This window comes from Bos javanicus, chromosome 15 (assembly GCF_032452875.1).
Source record: "Bos javanicus breed banteng chromosome 15, ARS-OSU_banteng_1.0, whole genome shotgun sequence".
NCBI classification, from domain to species: Eukaryota; Metazoa; Chordata; class Mammalia; order Artiodactyla; family Bovidae; genus Bos; species Bos javanicus.
In genome coordinates this window covers 74944292-74963748 of record NC_083882.1, presented here as the reverse complement: position 1 = coordinate 74963748, position 19457 = coordinate 74944292, and the positions used below count along the sequence as shown (strand labels likewise).

The window sequence follows — 19457 nt, the reverse complement described above, 5'->3', positions numbered from 1 at the left end:
ATTTGGCCTTTCCTGCTACCACCAGCCACCTGCAGCTGATAGGAGAGCTGGAGGTCCTGCCATCCAGGAATGGACTGAGCTCAGGAGGTTTCAGGGCCTGTGTGTGTGTGTGTGTGTGCGCGCGCGCACGCACAGGGCTGACATTCAGAGGTTCTCACCTATACAGCCATGCTAGTTACTAAAACATTGGAATATTTCTCTACCGGTGGAGGCAGTCAGGCCCCCAGGCCTGCTCCCGGGAGACCCTGCACTGCCTGCCAATCCACGCAGAAGAGCCCTATTCTGACCCAAGTGATGGTCAGCGTCCATGTCACACAGCATTTAGCCTCCTGAACACTTCCTGGGAACCACTGTTGGCTCCCCCAAAACCCAGAGAGCAAACTGGTGCCCACCTAGGCCTCCTACCTGGCCCCCGGGAGCCATGAGCAGGCACTGCCCAGGGGCTCAGCACCCAGGCACTGTGGGGGCCCTTTGTGGCCAGTCCCCTGCATAGCATGCCCCCCGGCCTGGGCATCAGTGGGCGAGATGGCAGCCACAGAAGGTCTGGCAGCCCCTCAGCTGGCCCAGCTCCTGGGGAGGGAGGCAGGAGGCCAGAGCCCAGGGTCCCTGCAGACAGATGACCGGCTCTCGGGGCCAGCTGGGCATTAGAGAAGCCGGTTTATGGTCCTTCCTCATGGAACTTCGTGGGCCTGGGGGCAGGGGGAGGGGAAGGAGGTGGAGAAACTGGGTCGTTCCAGGAAGCAGGAGTGAGGCTCAGTGCTACGGTGACTGGGTTTTGTAACACCACCCTGGGGTTGTCCCGGGAAATCGGGGGGTGGAGAACAGCTGTGGAGGCAGGGGGATATCCTCAGAGTCAGCTTCCTGCCGGTCCAGGCCTGGCTCTGGCACCCTCCAGCTGCCAGGCCTGCACGTGCCTCACGAAGTGGGCCTGCCCCAGGAAGCGGCCCGGCAAGCATCTCTCTGCCATCGTCTGTCCTCTCTAAGGTATTCGCAGACGCGGTTTTGAGCCCGCCCCCACTCCCTGTGTCACAGGGCCCGTGAGGACTGGCCCGGTAGAACCTTCAGCACCCCGCCTCCCGTCCCCTTCACCCGCCTTGGGAGGTGGCCGAGGACCCGTTGAGGTCGCTGGTCAGCAAGCGGCTGGGGGACAGGAGCTATCTCAGGGCTCCCTTGCACCCCCACACCAGCTTCTCAAGACTCCCAGCCTCAGCCCCAGGGCCCCAGGCATCAGAGCCTGGCCCACCCGGATTTCACATGGTGTTCTCAGCCAGATAACGCTGTTCCGCTGCTGTTCTGTGGGGAGGGCGCTCTGGGCTTTCTGGACCATCCTGGCTGTCCTATTCTGCCACCCAGGCCCAGGGGGATTGAGGAGGAGAGAGGCGCGTGCGGAAGAAAGGAGTTGGAGGTTTCCTAGTGCTCACCTGACTGCTGGCCCCACACTGGTGTCAGCCCCAACTCCAGGGGCCTGAGGGACCTGAGACGGACCCCAGGCAGAGATCCCCGGGGTCTGACACGCTCCTGCCTACTTGTCCCAGGCATCCCGCTGGGCCCTCCCCCACCCCCATGGGCATGACTGAAGGGCAGGGAAGTTCTGCCCTATGACCACCTAGACTCTCCCCCCACCGCCTCACAGGGCCCCGGGCTCCTCTGGCCCCGCCTCCTGCAGCCCCTCACCCTCCACATGGGCCCCACACCCTCTGCCACTCTGGTCTCAGACAGACAGGACAGACGTCTGCTCAGTTGGGCGCACTAGATGGGCAAAGCCCAGGGAGACAGTTGTTCACTCTGGTTTGGGGTTCCTGGGGGCCCAGGTGCCTACAGGTTCCACATCCTTCATGTGAGCTGAACCTGGCGTGACCCTGTCATCCTCCCACCATGCAGATGAGAAAGGTGAGGTACCAATGGGTGACGAGGTCTGCCAGGGCTCGCGTGGCTCCTGAGCCCCTAAGCTTCCTGTTTGAGCCCAGATCTGCCTGACCCACGGACTGAGCCCTTCTCAGGCCAGGGGATGGGTGTCCCCTACCCCCAACCTCGTGCGGTGGAATTGCTGTCTGGGCACCGAAGGACCGCTAAGCTGAACCAGACCCCATCCGTGCCCTCATACGGCTCTGAGTCCAGCTGAAGTACCAGATTTTCCTTATCTGGCCAGGAAATGCAGCCCTCAGCCAAATACCAAGCCTTGTCTCTTTTCTTAGCCTCTCTCCCCCTGTAAGCCCACTGTGGGAGAGGGGTAGCTCATGGGTCCCTTTGCAGGGCAGAGTGATGGTGGGTTGTTTAGTCGCTCAGTCATGTCCGACCCTCAGCGACCCCGTGGACTGCAGCCCACCAGGCTCCTCTGTCCATGGGGTTTCCCAGGCAAGAATATTGGAGTGGGGTGCCATTGCCTTCTCAGTGGGGTCAGCTCCCAGCTGCCTTGGCAGTAGGACCACACTCTCACCTGCAGACTGTGCCACCCAATGGACAGGATATGGCTCCCACTCCTTTTATTTTTAAAATTACTTTTTTATTTCGACTGTGCTGGGTCTTCATGGTAGCACACAGGCTTTCTGTAGTTGCAGCTGGAGGGCTCAGTTGCCCCAGGCAAGTGGGATCGTAGTTTCCTGACTGGGGACAGAACCCACATCTCCTGCGTTAGGAGGCAGGATCTTAACCACTGGACCACCAGGGAAGCCCCTCCCGCTCCTCTTAGCAATAGCAGAATGTTGAGGGAACTAGTTAAGCTCTTGTTCTTCGTTGTCCTTATCTGTAATCATGGAGTATGATTTTGAAACTCCAAACTGGGGGTAATCATGATCATGCACCTCACTGGACTGTAGTGAGCAAATCAGTTAACATTTCAGTGGGACTAGTACAGAGTCAGGGCTGGCCAAGCGCCAGCTATGCAGAATGTCACCCGGTGGGTCCAAGCACCTTCACTAGATCTTCCTGGGTCCTCCTTGACAGATAGCACAGCTCCTGTCCCCATTGCCAATAACCAGCTTCTGGTCAGGCCCAGTAGGTCCACTTAAAGTTTCTGCTCCTGCCATGAAGGGATTTCAAAGTTTGTGGATCTGAGAGCTGTCTTGGGGACTTTCCTGATAGCTCAGTTGTAAAGAATCTGCCTGCAATGCAGGAGGTTCCAGTAGTCATGTTTGGATGTGAGAGTTGGACTATAAAGAAAGCTGAGAGCTGAAGAATTGATGCTTTTGAAATGTGGTATTGGAGAAGACTCTTGAGAGTCTCTTGGACTGCAAGCAGATCCAACCAGTCCATCCTAAAGGAAATCGGTTCTTAATATTCATTGGAAGAACTAATGTTGAAGCTGAAACTCCAATACTTTGGCCACCTGATGCAAAGAACTGACTCATTTGAAAAGACCCTGATGCTGGGAAAGATTGAGGACAGGAGGAGAAGGGGAGGACAGAGGATGAGATGGTTGGATGGCATCACCGACTCAATGGACATGAGTTTGAGTAAGCTCCAGGAGTTGGTGATGGATAGGAAGGCCTGGCGTGCCACAGTCCATGGGGTCATGAAGAATCGGACACGACTGAGTGACTGAACTGACTGAACTGAGCTGTCTTGAATTCTAGATTCTGGCCAATTGCAGTCTTCCTAGTGGCTAAGCTAAGGAAAGCTTGGGAAATTAAAGCTATCTGAAAATTTTCCCTTTATTGCCTTTACCACCAGGAAGCTCAGAGGTAAAATTATATAGGGTTCAACTAAACAACTAGAGCTCAAGGTTGGCAACTGCTTTCACTCTGCATTCCAGCCAGACTGATCGACTGTGCTGAGCTGAGAAGGATTCAGAGGCTGCACTGAGGGAGATCAGCTGGAAGCACAGCCCGAGTACATCTGGGCTCAGAAAATGAGAACCGTGATCAATTAGTGATGTCTGCTGTGAGTGCAGCCATGGGGAACACACTCTGTGCACACCATGCATTTGCCATCACCAGGCTGGGCAACTCAAACTTGTGTTTATTTCATTCAAGTCTATGCTTCTTCACTGTGGTGGCTGTTGTTCAGTCACTCAGTTGTGTCTGCCTCTGCAACCCCATGGACTGCAGCGTGCCAGGCTTCCCTGTCCTTCACTGTCTCCCAGGATTTGCTCAAACTCATGTCCATTGAGCTAATGATGCCATCCAACCATGCCATCCTCTGTCTCTCCCTTCTCCTCTTCCCCTCAATCTTTCCCAGCATCAGGGTCTTTTCTAATGAGTTGGCTCTTCGCATTAGTTGGCCAAAGCATTGGAGCTTCTTCATAAATTTATTATTTTCTCTATTGTTTTATATTTTATTATATGTATTTCCTTTGTGGAATGAGGCAGATTATTAAAAAAAAAAAACAACAAAATAAAATCAGCTGGAATGGCTTCACTGGGAGCCCTCAGCCCTCTGAGCTGGGTAAGAGCTCCAGGGGAATCCCTGATCAAGTAAACAGCACCTTGGAGTTAAAGGTTTCTTCAGCCCAGGGCTGTGTCTGATACCCCCCACAGGCCCCAACTCGGTTTGCCTAGGGTTTTAGCCACAGAAAGCCTCTGGCAAGAATTTAATTAGGTTCAGATCAAGTGTTAGACTGCTCCTAAGATGTGTCTCCGCCCTCCTTCCTGGATAGACAAGCACTGTCTGCCCCGGCCCACCCTCCAGCCTGGCTCTCTTTGGGGAGGGAGCATCTCTAAGCCACATCTTGTCAGGGCCTGAGAAATGAAAGCGACTTGATTCAGGAATCACCTTGGAGGGCTGTCCAAGATGCTGGTTCATTCTCCCTGGCCCAGATCTGCTGCGCCTTGGAATCAGTACTTTCGCCAGGTGCACCCCAGGGAGAGACCCAGGGGGCTGGGAACCATTCTGGGTCTCACCAGGCTCCTGGGATGGGGCAGCAGCGCCACCTGGTGGCTCCTGCTGAAACACCCTACCCACCGCTCTTCCCGCCCCCCTTTAGGGAGGTGAGTCCCCCCACCCACCCCCTCCTCTGCCTCCAGGGCCTCAGAGAAGGCAGAGAGGAGGAGACGGTGGAGGGAGTGACCTCCTAGATGGGCCTTTCCCCCGGCCTTCCAGACCAACCACACTTCCAGACCCACCCAGGGGACTCCCCACGCTCATATTCCTAAAGCAGCCGCCAGGGCAGAGCGTCTGCCCAGCCCCCTGAGCTTCGTGATGCTGGGCAGGGGTCTGTGCTGGGCTTCAACTTCCTTACTTGAGTAAGTACAAGTAAGAGCTTTCTTTAAAGATGCTTCTTGCATCTTTCAAAACCTCCTGAATTCTGCACATCTTACTCCATCACATTTCTTCAATATGAAACTATTTCCTTCCTTTGTAAAAAAAAAAATAGATCTCTAGAAAGAGGCAGACTTTATTCTGTGGCTTCACTGACCCACCTCCACAGTCAGCCCACTTTGGGTTATTTTCTGGGGGCACCTGTACCCTAGGGGTACCATCGACACCTGTTTGAACACACAAATCAAACCCCAGCCACGCCGGGAGCCAGACAAATGGATCAGAGCCAGGCATCACACTTCTCATGTGCCAGCTTGAACTGGGGGCCAGAGGTGCCCCTAAAGGAGCCCCTATCCTGGGAACAGCAGGGAGGCGCTCACCACTCCTTCCCACAGGCCCGGCCACCCTGTCCACATCAGCTCGCCCCTTGGTCCTTCCCCCCCACCCTCAGAAGCAGCATCTCCACCACGGCAGGCTGGATTGTTACAAATCCTCTTTAATAATCAGTTGTGTGTGTTTTACAGAGCTGTGCCCTGGGCCCCTCCCCACTCCCCTTCAAGGCACAACCTTACCCACCCATTCCCTGGGGGACAGAGGACAGGAGAAAGCATCTTCAGTTCCCTGGACCGCTCAGGGTCCTGGTGAATGCAGGGCCAGCTCTGTGCCACACTGGGAGGGTTCACCCCCTGCTTCCTTAAGTGGCCCAGGGCCAGTCCAGACCTTCATGCCCAGGCCACCCCCCTTCAGCCCAGCTCACGCAGGCCGTGCCCCCACAGCGTGGCCCAGACTGGCCTGAGCTGCTGGGTGGGGCTGGGTCAGGCTGAAGAAGGGGTGCCGCTTCTCATGTCAGGTCAAGCCCACCCTCTCCCACAACCTCAAGGAAGATGGAAAAACCAAGGACAGAGCATCAGAGTGGAAACAAAACTGCCCCACGCAGTGGGCAGTGACAACCCAGGGTGCCTTATCCAACCCCCACCCCACCCCCAGTTTATAACACACTTTCTCCCATACAATATATACAGCCCCCAAGGCAGGTAGAAACCCAGCCCACCTGTGCAGGGAGCATTTTCTTTGGGTTGCTAAGACAACCCTGGCAGACAGGGAGTGTGTGGAGGAGCCACAGAATAGCTGGGGCTTAAGGCTGATGGCAGAAAAGCAAAGGAGAGGGGTTCAAGTCCCCAGGAAGCACCCCCCTCCGACTTCCAGCCAGCACGGGACGGACAAGGGGTCTTGGCAGTGAGGTGGGAGGCGGGCCTGGAGCGGGGGAGCCTAGGAGAGACCCCTAGGAGCCCTGAGGTTGGGGGGACAGGCAGGGAGGTGGGGACAGCAGCCGCCTCAGTACTTGGGCACCTTGCTGTAGTCTTCAGAATGGACACGCCGGCATAGGAACATGGACAGGAACATCCCCAGGAGCTGGTGAGGGAGAGGGCGACAGTCAGAGGCGGGCCCCAGAGGAGCATCCCGCAGTCCGGGTCAGCACACAGGGCCTGACCTGGACAAAGCCGATCCTCAGCTACAGCCTCAGGACCAACCTGTGACTCAGGTGGCAGAGGGCCCTTCGAGGAGCAGGGGTCAGGCCAGGCTTGCCACGGGTCCTCTAGAAGCCGATGGACCTCAACTCACCCCTCCCTCCACCCTGAACATCTGCAGAGCAGGTTGAATCTGGTGGGGGCAGCATGGGGTGGGGGTGGAGGGTAGGGGACCCAGACCTCGATGACAGCGACGCCCACACACACGCCGAGGATGACTCCCAGATTCTCCTGCAGCCAGCCCTGCACCTTCTCCATGCAGCCCTGTGAGCAGAGAATACAGCCACGTCATCCCACGATGGGCCGCGTCACCCAGACACGCAGGATCACGGGGACGGGGCCACCCCCAGCCCGGAGGTCCGGCAGAGCGGGGTCTGGGTGGTCCTCGAATGGATCCATTGATGAACGCAAAGATGAAGGTGCAAATGATGAGCAAACAGATGAATCAAAGGAAGGCGGGAACAGCTCGGTGAAGAAAGGTCGATGGAGCAATAGCCCAGATGAGGCTGGGGGCCGGAGGGTCTGAACCCACTGTGCCCCGAGCCCGGCCCCACCCCGCCCACAACCATCCACGCACCTCCTGGTACACCGGCCAGTCTTTGGGGTTGTTGCCGCTCTGGGTCTTGTTGCCAAAGGGGACCTCGCAGAAGCCCTTCTGCGGCATCATGAGGGCGTCATCCTCATCACTCTTCTTGCAGGAACAGGGGAAGGTGATGCTGGTGCGATTCATGAGCTCGGTGTTTTCTGTCCAGTTGAGGTAGCTGACCCAGCCGCAGCACTTCACCTGCCGGGGGAGGGGACAGGGTGCTCGAGCCCACCGCCCGCTCAACTGGGGGCTTCCTGGACAGGAGCTCAGGTCTGCCCCGTCCAGGTCTGCCCCTCGACTCCCACCCCCCACCCCGGTCTCAGCCAAACCCCCAGGATTAGAGTTCAGGTTTCACTTTGGCCTTTGTGAGCCACAAGGAGTTGAAAGAGGCTCTCGGGATACACCATAAACTATGAAAACAGCGGGAAACAAAATAAGAAGCAGCAAAAATAGAAAACAACAAAGGGACGGTCAAGTTGAAAGGACATGGGCGTGCAGGACATGAGGAGGGCAGATGGCATACGACGGGGGTGTGGGGGCTGGAGTCAGGCTACCGGGGTCAAATCATTCTGCCACCTACTAGCTATTCAACTCTGGTCCAAGTGCTGACCTCAACTTTCCCATCTGGAAAACGGGGGAAACTAACTCCCTAACTTATCTGTTACGAGGATGAAATGGGACGAGGCAGCAAGGTGTCCAGCCCAGGTCAGGAGGGCACAGCAGTCGCCCAGGAGAGGCCGGTTCCACCTGCAGGCCTGAGCACATGCTGGAGCTGAGGTTTGGCTCTGAGCTTCCTGGTTGCCAGAGCGAAAAGCGAGATGTGGTACATCTGCCTTTTTAGAGGAGAAAATGCTCAAGATGATCCTGACGCAAAGCTAGTGAAGGGGACCCCGAGAGGCTTCAGATCACAGGCAGCTTGAATTACCGATGGGACCGGGATCTCAGGGGCGAGGCCTGTGTCCAGAAAATGCCCCTGAAGGCAGAGAGGAGTCGGGGGTGGGCCCTGTCAAATGTTGGCCCTGCCCCATGCACAGGCAACTTGCTGCACGTCTTTGAGCCCGTTTCCTCATCTGAAGATTGGGGTGATGACGGCCACTCTGCTAGGGCTGAAGGGCTAGTACGGGTCAGCTGCGTGCCATCATGCCCGGCACGTGGTCACTTCCCCGCCGGCCTCCTTCCCGTCTGGAGACGAGTTCCTGCAAGCAGCCCGGTGGCCAGCAGGGGGCGTGCCAGGCACACTCAGGCGTTCACCCGCTCTGGTCAGTTTCTAGTTGAGGGTTTATCGTCTACCTTGCTCCTTTCTTGCTGGCTGCCTCCTCTCCATCAAGAAAGGCTGGCACCTCTGAGGGGCACCCACAGCCCCTCCCACACCCAAGAGGCAGCTTCTCTTGGTCGTTCAACTGCACCAGGCAGAGCCCTGCTCACCAGAGCCCCCTGCGAGGACACCCCCGTGTCTCAGTGCCCCTGCATCATAACTAAACATCACCACTCACAGGCCACATGATAAGTGCCTCGGGCTTTACAAACTCATCGCACGTGAGCGTGGGTCAATAGTCCCATTTTAGAGATGAGGAGACTGAGTCAGAGAAGGCCTGGCCAGGAAGTAGCTGGGTTTTGTATTTCAGTCCCTGGGAACCTGACTCGCTGCCTGTTTTCTTACCACCATCCCAGCAGCATCTGATAGACATCAAGTCACCAAGAGGTCCTGCCTGCTGCAGGAATTCCCCCAGTCAGTCCACCTCCTCCCCCGACACTTGTTTATCCTGGGACCCACCCCCCTGCCCCCACCCTGATCTCAGCAAAGGGTCTCGGCAATTGTGGATCAAACCAAAGGTGGGATGACAATGTCTTCCCGTGCGCCTGGAGCCCCTCAGGTGACACAGGCCCCTCATGTCACCAAACCTCAGTGACGCATGTCGGCCAGGAAGTGTCTCCCTCCCCTCCTTCACTGCTCAGAGACCAGATGTGCCCAAGTGCCCAGGGCAGAGATCCGCCTCTGGTCTCCGGGGTCTCCTGATGTCAGGCTTTCCTGTGCTGCCCCTTCCCTGCCCCTCACACCCACAGGCCTCCCCGAAGGCAGTGGGTGGGAGGGCCAGCAGGTCCTCTTGTGACAGTGGGGGAGGCTACTGGCTACCGGCCGGGGAGGGCAGGTCCCAGCCAAGGGTGCACAACATCCGGGACCACCCAAGGGGGGCGTCTGGGACCTTATCACCGAGGGTGTTTGCTGTGTGTGGTGACTGGTTTGACATCAAGGCAGGAACACGGACATCAAGACAGGCTGGGAACCCAGTCAGTCAGTCAACCCGTCTCTCTCTTCCACTTTAATTGAGGTGAAATACGCTAAAGTGGATTGGGCTTCCCTGGTGGCTCAGATGGTAAAGTGTCTGCCTGCAGTGCGGGAGACCTGGGTTTGATCCCTGGGTCGGGAAGATCCCCTGGAGAAGGGAATGGCAACCCACTCCAGTGTTCTTGCCTGGATAATCCCCATGGACAGAGGAGCCTGGTGGGCTACAGTCCATGGGATCGGATCGCAAAGAGTTGGACATGACTGAGCAACTTCACTTCACACTGAAGTGAAAAAATGCGTCTTGATGAACTTTTCTACCCATGTTGTCATAACCGCCACCTGGATCAAAATTTGAATAGAACATTCCTTTCGCCCTGGAAGGTTCCCACGCCACCTCCCCAGAGGCGGACTTCACGTGGGCCTGTGTAGCCTCTCAGCCTGGACACGCAGTTTCCTCCAGGGGGGACGCCCAGCCTGGCTTGAGAGGAACGGGTGGAGGACTGCCCCCACCTCTCCGGCCAGGGGTGGGGAGAGTGCTGTGAATCCTGGATCAGCCTCTGGGCCCGGGGCCCCTGGGCAAAGAGCTGTGGGGGTAACCGGGGGTCGGGCAGGAAGAGGGGCTGCTCAGGAGCTCCTGACCCCAGCAGACACACAGTCACACCACCAGCTTCTGTCTGTCGGGCACGTCCAGGCCCACAGGCACCCAGAGGCCCGTGCGCGTGGCCCCTCACCTGAGCCTGCACGTAGTCCCAGGCCTCCTGCAGATTGTCCCCGGAGCCGTCCGTGTAGTTGTGAATGAGCTTGGTCACGATGCTGCCCATCTCCTGCTTCAGCTGCCAAGGAGAGAGCACAAACCACAGTCAGCATACTTGAAACCCGCGGCCCCATCCCTGGTCACACGTGCTTAAGCTGCCTCTCTGCCATGCCCTGAAACGCCAGGGCTACGCTCACTGCTCAGAAGCATGTTGTCGCCGGTTCCAACCACTTTCCTGGTCCTCCCTGGGTGCCAGCACCCGCGACCCAGTGCAGTCGGGTCAGCCCCCCGCCCGCCCGTCTCCTCAGCACTCAGCTGCACGTGAGCCTGTGGGCGAGAATCTCCACATCGTTGCTGCAAACTGTCCTGCGGCGGGCATCTCACCAAGCTCGGGAGAAACGCTGCCATCTTCTCAACTGCCCACAAGGCCCTACACCTTTTGGCCAGCTCTTTTTGTTTGTTTTTAATTAACTTTTCAGTTACCAGGTCTTTGGGCAAGGCGCACTCCTGCCTGGGGCCTTCGACTTGCTGTCCCCTCCGCCTAAAATCTTCCTCCAAATATGAACGTGGCTCATGCTCCCACTCTCTTTAGAGCTCTCCTCAAATGGCTCCTCCTCAGAACGGCCTTCCTGAACCACCCAGGAAAATCTCAGCCCTTCCCTATCCCCTGCCAGGCCCTCCTTATCCTACGAGGGGAGGCCCACTGCAGGTTTTTCCCTGTAGCCTCATCATAGCACACTCATCTGCTTCCAGGATTTATGGTCTCTCTCACCACTACAACATCAGGTCCGTGTGGGGGGCAGCGACTGAGTCTGAGCCAGCCTGGCCAGGGGAAGTGTGCGGCGAGCATGGAGAATGAACGCACGAGGAACCCTGCCACCTGCCCAGCTCCAGGGCCCCCCAGAGTTCACATCTGCCTAGGCTGGCTGGGGATGTAGGGTCCCTGTGGGAGAAGAGGGAAGCACCTGCTTTTCGCTAACCCCGCAGAGGAAACCCTCGTTTATAAAGAAGGTGGGTGAGAGGTGCCGGGATCAAAAGGCTCTGGCCCCGAAGGCCTCTTTCTGGGCTTTGAACAGAGGATCTCACTATGGCAGCTTTTCAGGAACCAGCCCACTGTGCAGCGGGAGGTGAGACCCAAACCAGCCCCACCTGCAGACCTTGCTCAGGGGCCTCCCCAGGCGCCCCAGCTGGAACAGGCTGCTCACGGTCACCTTTGTCCCCACAGAACCTTGGGGCAAGGGGCCTGAGAGGAGCGGAAACACCAAGGGGATGGCCCCATGCCTGTCCCTCGGTTCCTGAGAAAGAGGAATCTGGGAGGTGCGACAGGGACCTCTAGATGGGGGCTTTCAGAGTGAGCCAGCTCAGAACTCCATGAGCGGGGGCTTCCTCCAGCTCCCCACGAACACAGGGCTCAAAGAACCCACATCCTGCAGACCGCCCTGCGGGCCCGGCCCCCTCCATTCACCCGCCCAAGGATCGCTCTCTGTCCCTCTCTTACCATAAATTTCTTAGTCAAATATTTCTCTGGTTTTACTGGCAGAGATCTACAACTTGCAAAGCTTGTCTGTCAATAACTAGTTACAACAGCAGCAGCCAACTTCAATCAAGCTTGTTATTACAGTACTGGACGAAGGACTTTTAATACATTGACTAACCCTCCAGGCAGATCGATGGCCTAGGTATTATGGAGAGGCAGAAAACAAGGCCCAGAGAGGTTAATTAACTTGCCCAAGGTCTCACAGCCAACATGTGAAGAGCTGGGGTTTGGACCCATGTCTGACTGATTCCTGAACCCAAGTTTTTATCCATTGAGCTCTATCAGCATTTAAACCCCATGGCCATCACTTGCAATAGGTCATACCAGTTTCTTTTTCTTTTTTCTTCTTTAGCACTTAATCTTTAATATGTTTAATTTGGTCAAAATCTATGGAAGTCTACAAAAATCTACAGACCATATGGCTGTGTAATGCAACACATGATAGATTGTAACAGTACCGTATGGAGAGTGTAAATGTAAAGTTAGACATTAGGTTAACTCACAGATATGAATATAGTCTTTTCTCCGGTGATGACAAGGACCACTTACTTTAAAATTCTCTTAACAAATAATTTAAAGCTGCCTAGGTATCATTTTGAACTGTGGTGTTGGAGAAGACTCTTGAGAGTCCCTTGGATTGCAAGGAGATCCAACCAGTCCATCCTAAAGGAGATCAGTCCTGGGTGTTCATTGGAAGGGCTGATACTAAAGCTGAAACTCCAGTACTTTGGCCACCTCATGAGAAGAGTTGACTCATTGGAAAAGACTCTGATGCTGGGAGGGATTGGGGGCAGGAGGAGAAGGGGACGACAGAGGATGAGATGGCTCGATGGCATCACTGACTCGATGGACATGAGTCTCAGTGAACTCCAGGAGTTGGTGATGGACAGGGAGGCCTGGCATGCTGCGATTCATGGGGTCGCAAAGAGTCGGACATGACTGAGCGACTGAAATGAACTGAACTGAACTGAGGTATCATTTTAAGCTCCCTCAGTTCTCTTGTTTGGAATGAAAGCCCTTGAGGTCACTGCAATGAGCAGTTTTAAACCAGAGCAGCTCGGTGGTTTCCCATGTCGCACAGCGAGGGCTGTCTGCCTGCAGAATCTGAGCCTCTTTGCCCTGACCCTCTCCGCTCCACCTCTGCTCCCCAGTGAGCAGGTGACCCCTGAGGCGCGGAAAGAAGGAGGTCCCCAGGGGCACTTGCAGAGAGAGCGGTCTCCCCCCACATCCTCCCACCAGCCCTCCCCTCACCGACCTGGGCTCTATTTATACCCAGCATGGTTGCCACAACAGCCCAGACTTCCCTGTTTCAGCCCCCAGAAATGAGAAGGCGATGGAAGCTGGGTGGTTTCCACCGAGGCTGGGTGGTTTCCATGGAAACACCACATCCATCCTCCAGCCCAGAATGGGGCCAAGGGACACAACTGGGCCAGGGGGGCCACGGCGGCAGGGGCTGATTCAGCTCGGCATGATGCCTTGGGACCCCATTGCCCAGGAGGCAGTGTCGGGAGCCCGGGGAAGTTACCCTGGCAACCAGGCTGTTCCTGAGACAGGGAGGAGCAGGGAGAAGCAGCTCACCATCTCGCTTCATCCCTGCAGGGGCCACTCTGTGGTTTCTGCCTGCCCCATGTCCACTCTCCCTCCTTGAAACAGCAGCTCCATTCCTTAGCAGTAAGCACCCCTCAAACCCTCCACGTGGCCGAGGAGTCCTGCCCCCTCGCTGCCAGGGGCAAGCAAACACCAGGCTGCCACTTAGCACCTTCTACACCCTGGCACAGTGAGTGGTTCAGGGATGGGCAAGTGACCCAAGGTCACACCCGAGGGCCCTCGCTTTCTGCTAATTTGGTGGAATGAGGGCCTGAGTGGCCACCCCAAGCCCCCCTGGGGACATCTGGCCTGAGAAGGAAGCCAACGGAGGTGAGCAGGGCTGAGGATGAAAAAGTGCCGGTGGCAGCCTTTAGAAGCCTGGATGCAGCTGAGCCTGCAGCCAGGTCAGGCCAGTTTCAGTTGGGTTACTGTTACATGCAATAAAGAGGCTTGCCTAGGAACGGCTGCATAATTTACAGCCCAGTGTAAAGTGAAGATGCAGGGCTCCTTACTTCAAAATGAATAGGAATTTCAAGACATCAGCCCAAGCACAGAAACCTTCTCAGTGTGGGATGCTGTGTGGCTGCTCAGTGTACACTCCTAGGAAGCCAGTCCTGCTCTTGCCCAATACCATCCTCCCCGCTTCCCCAAAGAGAAAACCAAGGCGCAGACAGTGAGGACAGCTTCACAAGATGAGACAGCGGGCAAGCTGTGGAGATACACCCATCACCAGCTACATGCATCTCCAGGGCCCTGAGATCCTGTCACAGCAAGCCATCCAGCATCCCCACCCGGCCCCAACCCTGCCGCCCTCTGGGACCCCTCTCCCCCCACCCCCACCCCAGGCTACGCTTCTATGTCGCTTTGTGGTGCGACTCCTCTGAGAGAGGTACAATCAGAAGAAGCATTTCATCCAAAACGAAGAATCCTTTTCATACTTTTCCAGGCTCTGCTTAAATGCTCCCTGTGATGGGGAACTCAGTACCACACAAAGTAGCACATTGCAGGGAGGCTCTTGGTACAATCAGTTCATTTTAAGTTGAGCCCAAATGGCTTCTATCCATTGGTTTCCATCCTCCGTCTCCCTCCCAAGTCCCAGCTGGGACCAGACAGAACAAATCGAATCGTTCTCTCCCAGGACAAACGTCATTCAGATGTTTGAGACCCAACCTCATCTCCCTTTACCCCTTCCTCCCCAGGGTAAATCTCCAGGCTCCTTTGCAGCCTCTTTGGGATGGTGTTCAGCCCTCTCTCCATGCTCTTATGTGCCAAACTGCCTCTCACAATGAGGGGTCCCTGTGCAACGAAAGGGACCCACACCTTCTCGGCCCCTCCCCCTGTACACAGAAGGGGTTGCCAAGCGCTTTGAGGCTTCATCCTGGGAACCTGGTAAGAAATGAGGACCCTTCGGCCTGGAAGATGTGGAGGGGGTAGCATTTTCGCTCTTAGTGGCCACCTAGGTCTTTCCTGAAAGTCCGGCTGCAATCTACACAACCAGCTACCGAGGAATTCAGCCGGGGGCCACGCCATGTACATCTGTCCCGCCCGCCCCACGATAGGCTCCCTGAGGGTGGGCCCGAGTGAGGCGCTGGAGCCAGACACGCAGGTCCTTGAGAGTGTCTGCCCACTGGTCTCCAGAAGGACAGTCTGGGTGCCTTCTTCCCCTTTCCCAAAAGGGAAGAGAAAGGTCCCCACCACCCCCACCTCCACCCCCGTCCCGACTCCAGCCATCTCCCTGTGGCCGTGGAAACCCAAGCTAGTGAATCAGGAAGTTTCCATGGCAGGGAGAGCTGTCTCACAGAACACGCTGTCCTCAAGGAACTCATATAATCACCTGTGTGTTCCCTCCTATGGGCACTGGCTGGTTGGCTACTGTGGGCCTCTTGCGTGGGAGAGGGAAGGAGGAGGAAGGGAATAATGGCTTTCCTGGCCGGCCACCCTCTATGCAGAGCACACAGCAGTCCAGCTGAGCCCCTGTCACCACCACCAGCCCCCTGCCTCCACCCCGGCAGCCACCCAGACCACGCGAGCCCCTCCCCTCACGCTCTCAGCCCTCAGGCCTTCTGCTCAAGTTGAAAGTGAAAGTATTAGTCGCTCAGTTGTGTCTGACTCTTTGCGACCGTATGGACTGTCGCCTGCCAGGCTTCTCTGTCCATGGACTTCTCCAGGCAAGAATACCGAGGTGGGTTGCTATACCCTTCCCCAGAGGACCTTCCCGACCTAGAGACTGAACCCAGGTCACCTGCATTGCAGGCAGATTCTTTGCCGTCAGAGCCACCCAGGGAAGCCCCCTGAGGAAACTCTCAGAGCCTCAGTGGCCTCACACGGGCAGGTCACTGGGACGGCCTGTGTGGGTGCACCCAGCCCAGCATCCAGCACATTCTGGGAACCGGTTACTAGTTCACCCTCTCCTGCACTGACCCCTGCCCACCCTCCACCACCCGGAAAGAACAAGCCAGCAACCCAGAGTGACAGAGCTGGGAATGGCCCAAGAGGTCACCAGGGGCTCAGGGAGGCTGAGTAACATGTCCAGGTCACATAGCAGGCAATGGCAGAACCCAGACCTGAGTTTTTCCCACTAAAGGGGGGCTGGGTAATGATCAGACAAGGACACAGCCAGAGCAGTCTTAACTCCATACCTAAATCCCGGTTCCCACAGCCCTTGCTAATTTGAGCATTGATACTGTTGACAATAGGAACAGCTGCCCATTCACTGAGCCCTTACGAGGCGTTGGTGAAGTCAGCAACGGTGACGATAATAGCAACTCTTGCAGTGATGCCAGCACGCATCTGCTCTGGGCCAGGCAGACACTAGGCCCTTCCCATCTGTCAACGCCTCCACCCTTGGTGCCCCACTTATAAGGTGGCCTTCGGGGCCAGTGCGCCCCGGCACTGAGCAACGGTCGGATTTTAGGCAGGGCTGGAGGGCTGCATATCACCCCCACGATCTCTTCCATTCTGTACTTCCTGGGGGCACCTGAAGGGGGTCAGCCAAGGCCATCAACAAGCTCATTTCCATCCGGGTTCGATTTTGCCACCAAATGAGTTGTGAGTGGTATGTTGGATTTCTGAAGTGTTTTTTGGACTTTGGAATTATGGCTTAGGGAGAGCGGACCTGTAGGATCACTGCCATTTGACAAAGGAGGAAACTGAGGCACAGGGGGGCTGAGTAACTTGACGAGGGTCTCAGAGCGGGGCTCCCGCATGGGCAGCTTGGTTCTGGGGTCCAGGCCCTGGGCCAACACACCTGTGTTTTCTACAAGCCTTGAAGTCTGGGCTCCCAGCAACCCTGGGGCTGAGGGGAAGCCAACCAGGTCTATCCTCCTCCATTGACAGAAGCAGACCCCACAGCTTGGAAGGCTCGTGCTTTGCTCAAGGTGCCAAGCCTCCCCTGCTGCTGCCCTGGCAACGGTGGCTGCTGGGAGGAAGGACACTGGAGACCACTTCAGGGAGACCCCAGGGGCTCAGTCCCTCCCACCTGCTCAGGAGGCCTGGAGAGGGAGGAAGACAGGGCCCATCGCCTTCCAAAAAAGCCTTTTTCCTTCAGGCTCACCCAAGTCCCACCTCCCCAGCTGGGCCTCATCTGCAGGAATAAACACCACCAAGGGCATGTTTAGTCTTCCACTGGGATTTACAATGTGCTGGGGAAGAAAAAATAAATCATTCATTCCAACTCGGGCGATCGGGTGGCGCCAGAACTTCCCTGGTGAAGCCAGGAAATTTCCCCCTGCTTTCCAGAGGAGGAGGTGGGCTGGGGCTGGGGGCTGGGGGCATGAAGTGTAGAGTCTGGGGGCTTGAGGGAGGCAGAGAAGGGGACAGTGGGGTACCGTGACACAGACAGCCTGGACTAGAGTCAGGAGAGCTGATTCTCCAAACCAGCCCGGCTCTGGGGCTGGACGTCGTCTCTGGGGCATGGCTCCTGGTTGGCAGCCAAGCAGATTATGCCAGCTAGAGGGAGGCAGCGTGGAAGTAGAGGGAAGCACAGGCCTTGGGTTGGAGTGGATGGGAATCTCCGCTCTGTCGCATTTGAACTGCATAGAACCAGGGCCAAAAGTCACTGCCTTCCTGGGCCTCAGTTTCTTAAACTTGAAAATGCCAGTAAAAGTAAAACGAGTGTCAAGCGACCAGCTCAGCCCCTGGGACGTGACTGGTGCTCACAGATGGACACTGTCTTCATTACTGTGAGATGGGACAACACGAGGGTGAAGACGCAGCCTGCCCAACACCGTCTGACTAGCTTCTGCGTCACAGGAACCGCTCACTGTGGCCCCGTTCTCATCCACTCTCTCGGTGATGTGCCACTGACTGGGGCCCAGAGAAGCCCCAAGTGCCACACAATGGGAATGAAGAACTGGGACAGCAGCTTCCCTTCCCTCAACATTGGCTTTCTGTATGGTAACCAAGCCAACTTCCTTTCATCTACTAAACTGCTATTTTCCCTTTCACTTTGGCTGCCAGGAAGCTCAGTGTTCAAGTTAGCTCTAAGCTCCCATGAGTATCTTGTCCCCCAGATCAGGAATAATGTTTTTCTTCTCTCCCAGTGTGTCTTCTGATATTCCTCATATTGATTTTAGCTGCTCTGTGACTACGTTGGAAGCTAGCTCCATTGCTCCTAGGAAACAGACTGGGTAGATTATAAATAAGCAAAGCTGACTCAGGTAGGAACCACTACAATGGAAATTTCACCAGTGTGAACGGGGAAGCCAGATGGCCTGGGTTCTAACCCTGGCTCTGCCACTTACTAGCTGTGTGACCTTTGGCCCAGTGACTTAACCTCTCTGTGCTTGGGTTTTACATCTGAAAAAGGGTACTCATACCCATGACCTCAAAGGCTTGCTATGAGGAACAAATAAACGCAGTATATACAAAGCGTTTAGTACCAGGCTTGTTCTAAATTCTATGAAGTATTACTTGATGACGTTGCTGTAATGTTTTCTCAACTTCCTTCCAAGAAGGATCTGTGGCAACTTGACCTTCAAAGTGGTAACATGTAGGAGTCCACATGGCCACTGGCTCTGCCAGCCCTGTGGGTGGATGGGAACTGTGGTCCTGGAGGGAAGGCAGGATCCAGCCTCAGCTGGGCCCAGGGTGAACTCTGACTGGCCGCGTGGCGCCTGGGCCCTCACCTGGGTGGATGGGAACTGTGGTCCTGGAGGGAAGGCAGGACCCAGCCTCAGCTGGGCCCAGGGTGAACTCTGGCCGCGTGGTGCCTGGGCCCTCACCTGGCCTGGCTACTGCCACTGTATGCCCTCAGCCCTCACCTGGAGCACGAGGAGGCGGGGCTCAGGGAAAGCAGGCATGGAAAGTGGCTGACACTGAGCCCTGTATCTGGTGTGTGCTCAGTGGGGATTAGGGATAAGGGGCTATCGTTACTATTACTGATGCTGTCATTGTTAATCACCTCTCTGAGCATCTGCTTCCCGGCCCATCAACACAAGACTTACACAGTAGAGCTGCTGGGAGGACAAGACGAGATAATGTGTGTAAAGCTTCTAGAAAATACCAAGTGCACAGAGCAGGTGCTCCATAATGCTAACCGTGACAGTCACAATCAACTGGCACACCCAGTGGCCAACAGAGAGCCCCCTTCTCTCTTGCGTCTCTGTCTTTAGAGGCTGAAAGCTGGTTACTCACTTTCTCAGCCTCCCTTGAAGCTAGGAGTGCCTTTAAAACTCAGTCTGGAGGAGACTGGTCAGCGGCTTGCTTTTCGGATAAAAGGGATGGCCATGGCTGGCACTGCCCCACTCCCTTTCTCCTGGCCAGAACAGCACAGATGTCAGGCCTGGTGCTGTGGCAGCCGTCTTGTGGCCATGAGACAAGTGGCATGATGGAGGAAAGATGTCATGATGAGCATGCTGAACAGCCAGCCAGAACCAGGGCCTCTGGAGCTTCCAAACCTGACTTCTGGTTAAATCAACAACAAACATCCTTAGGGTTTAAGCCCCAGTATGTCTGATTTTCTATTCCTTAATACCGAAGAT

General features: G+C 56.1%; 1 protein-coding gene across 4 annotated transcripts in view; it reads right to left on the bottom strand.

Moving 5' to 3' along the window:
• Nucleotides 1–5676: 5676 nt before the first annotated feature.
• The window catches only part of CD82 (CD82 molecule), a 56425-nt gene continuing 42644 nt past the window's right edge, over nucleotides 5677–19457 (bottom strand). For all 4 annotated transcript variants that reach the window (XM_061381208.1, XM_061381211.1, XM_061381209.1 and 1 more), the window contains exons 6-9: nucleotides 10330–10431; nucleotides 7303–7509; nucleotides 6906–6989; nucleotides 5677–6609 (exon numbers count right to left, since the gene is read on the bottom strand). In XM_061381208.1, the coding sequence (XP_061237192.1) occupies nucleotides 6532–6609; nucleotides 6906–6989; nucleotides 7303–7509; nucleotides 10330–10431 (471 nt within the window). In that variant the 3' untranslated portion in view covers nucleotides 5677–6531. The remainder of the gene's footprint in view (nucleotides 6610–6905; nucleotides 6990–7302; nucleotides 7510–10329; nucleotides 10432–19457) is intronic.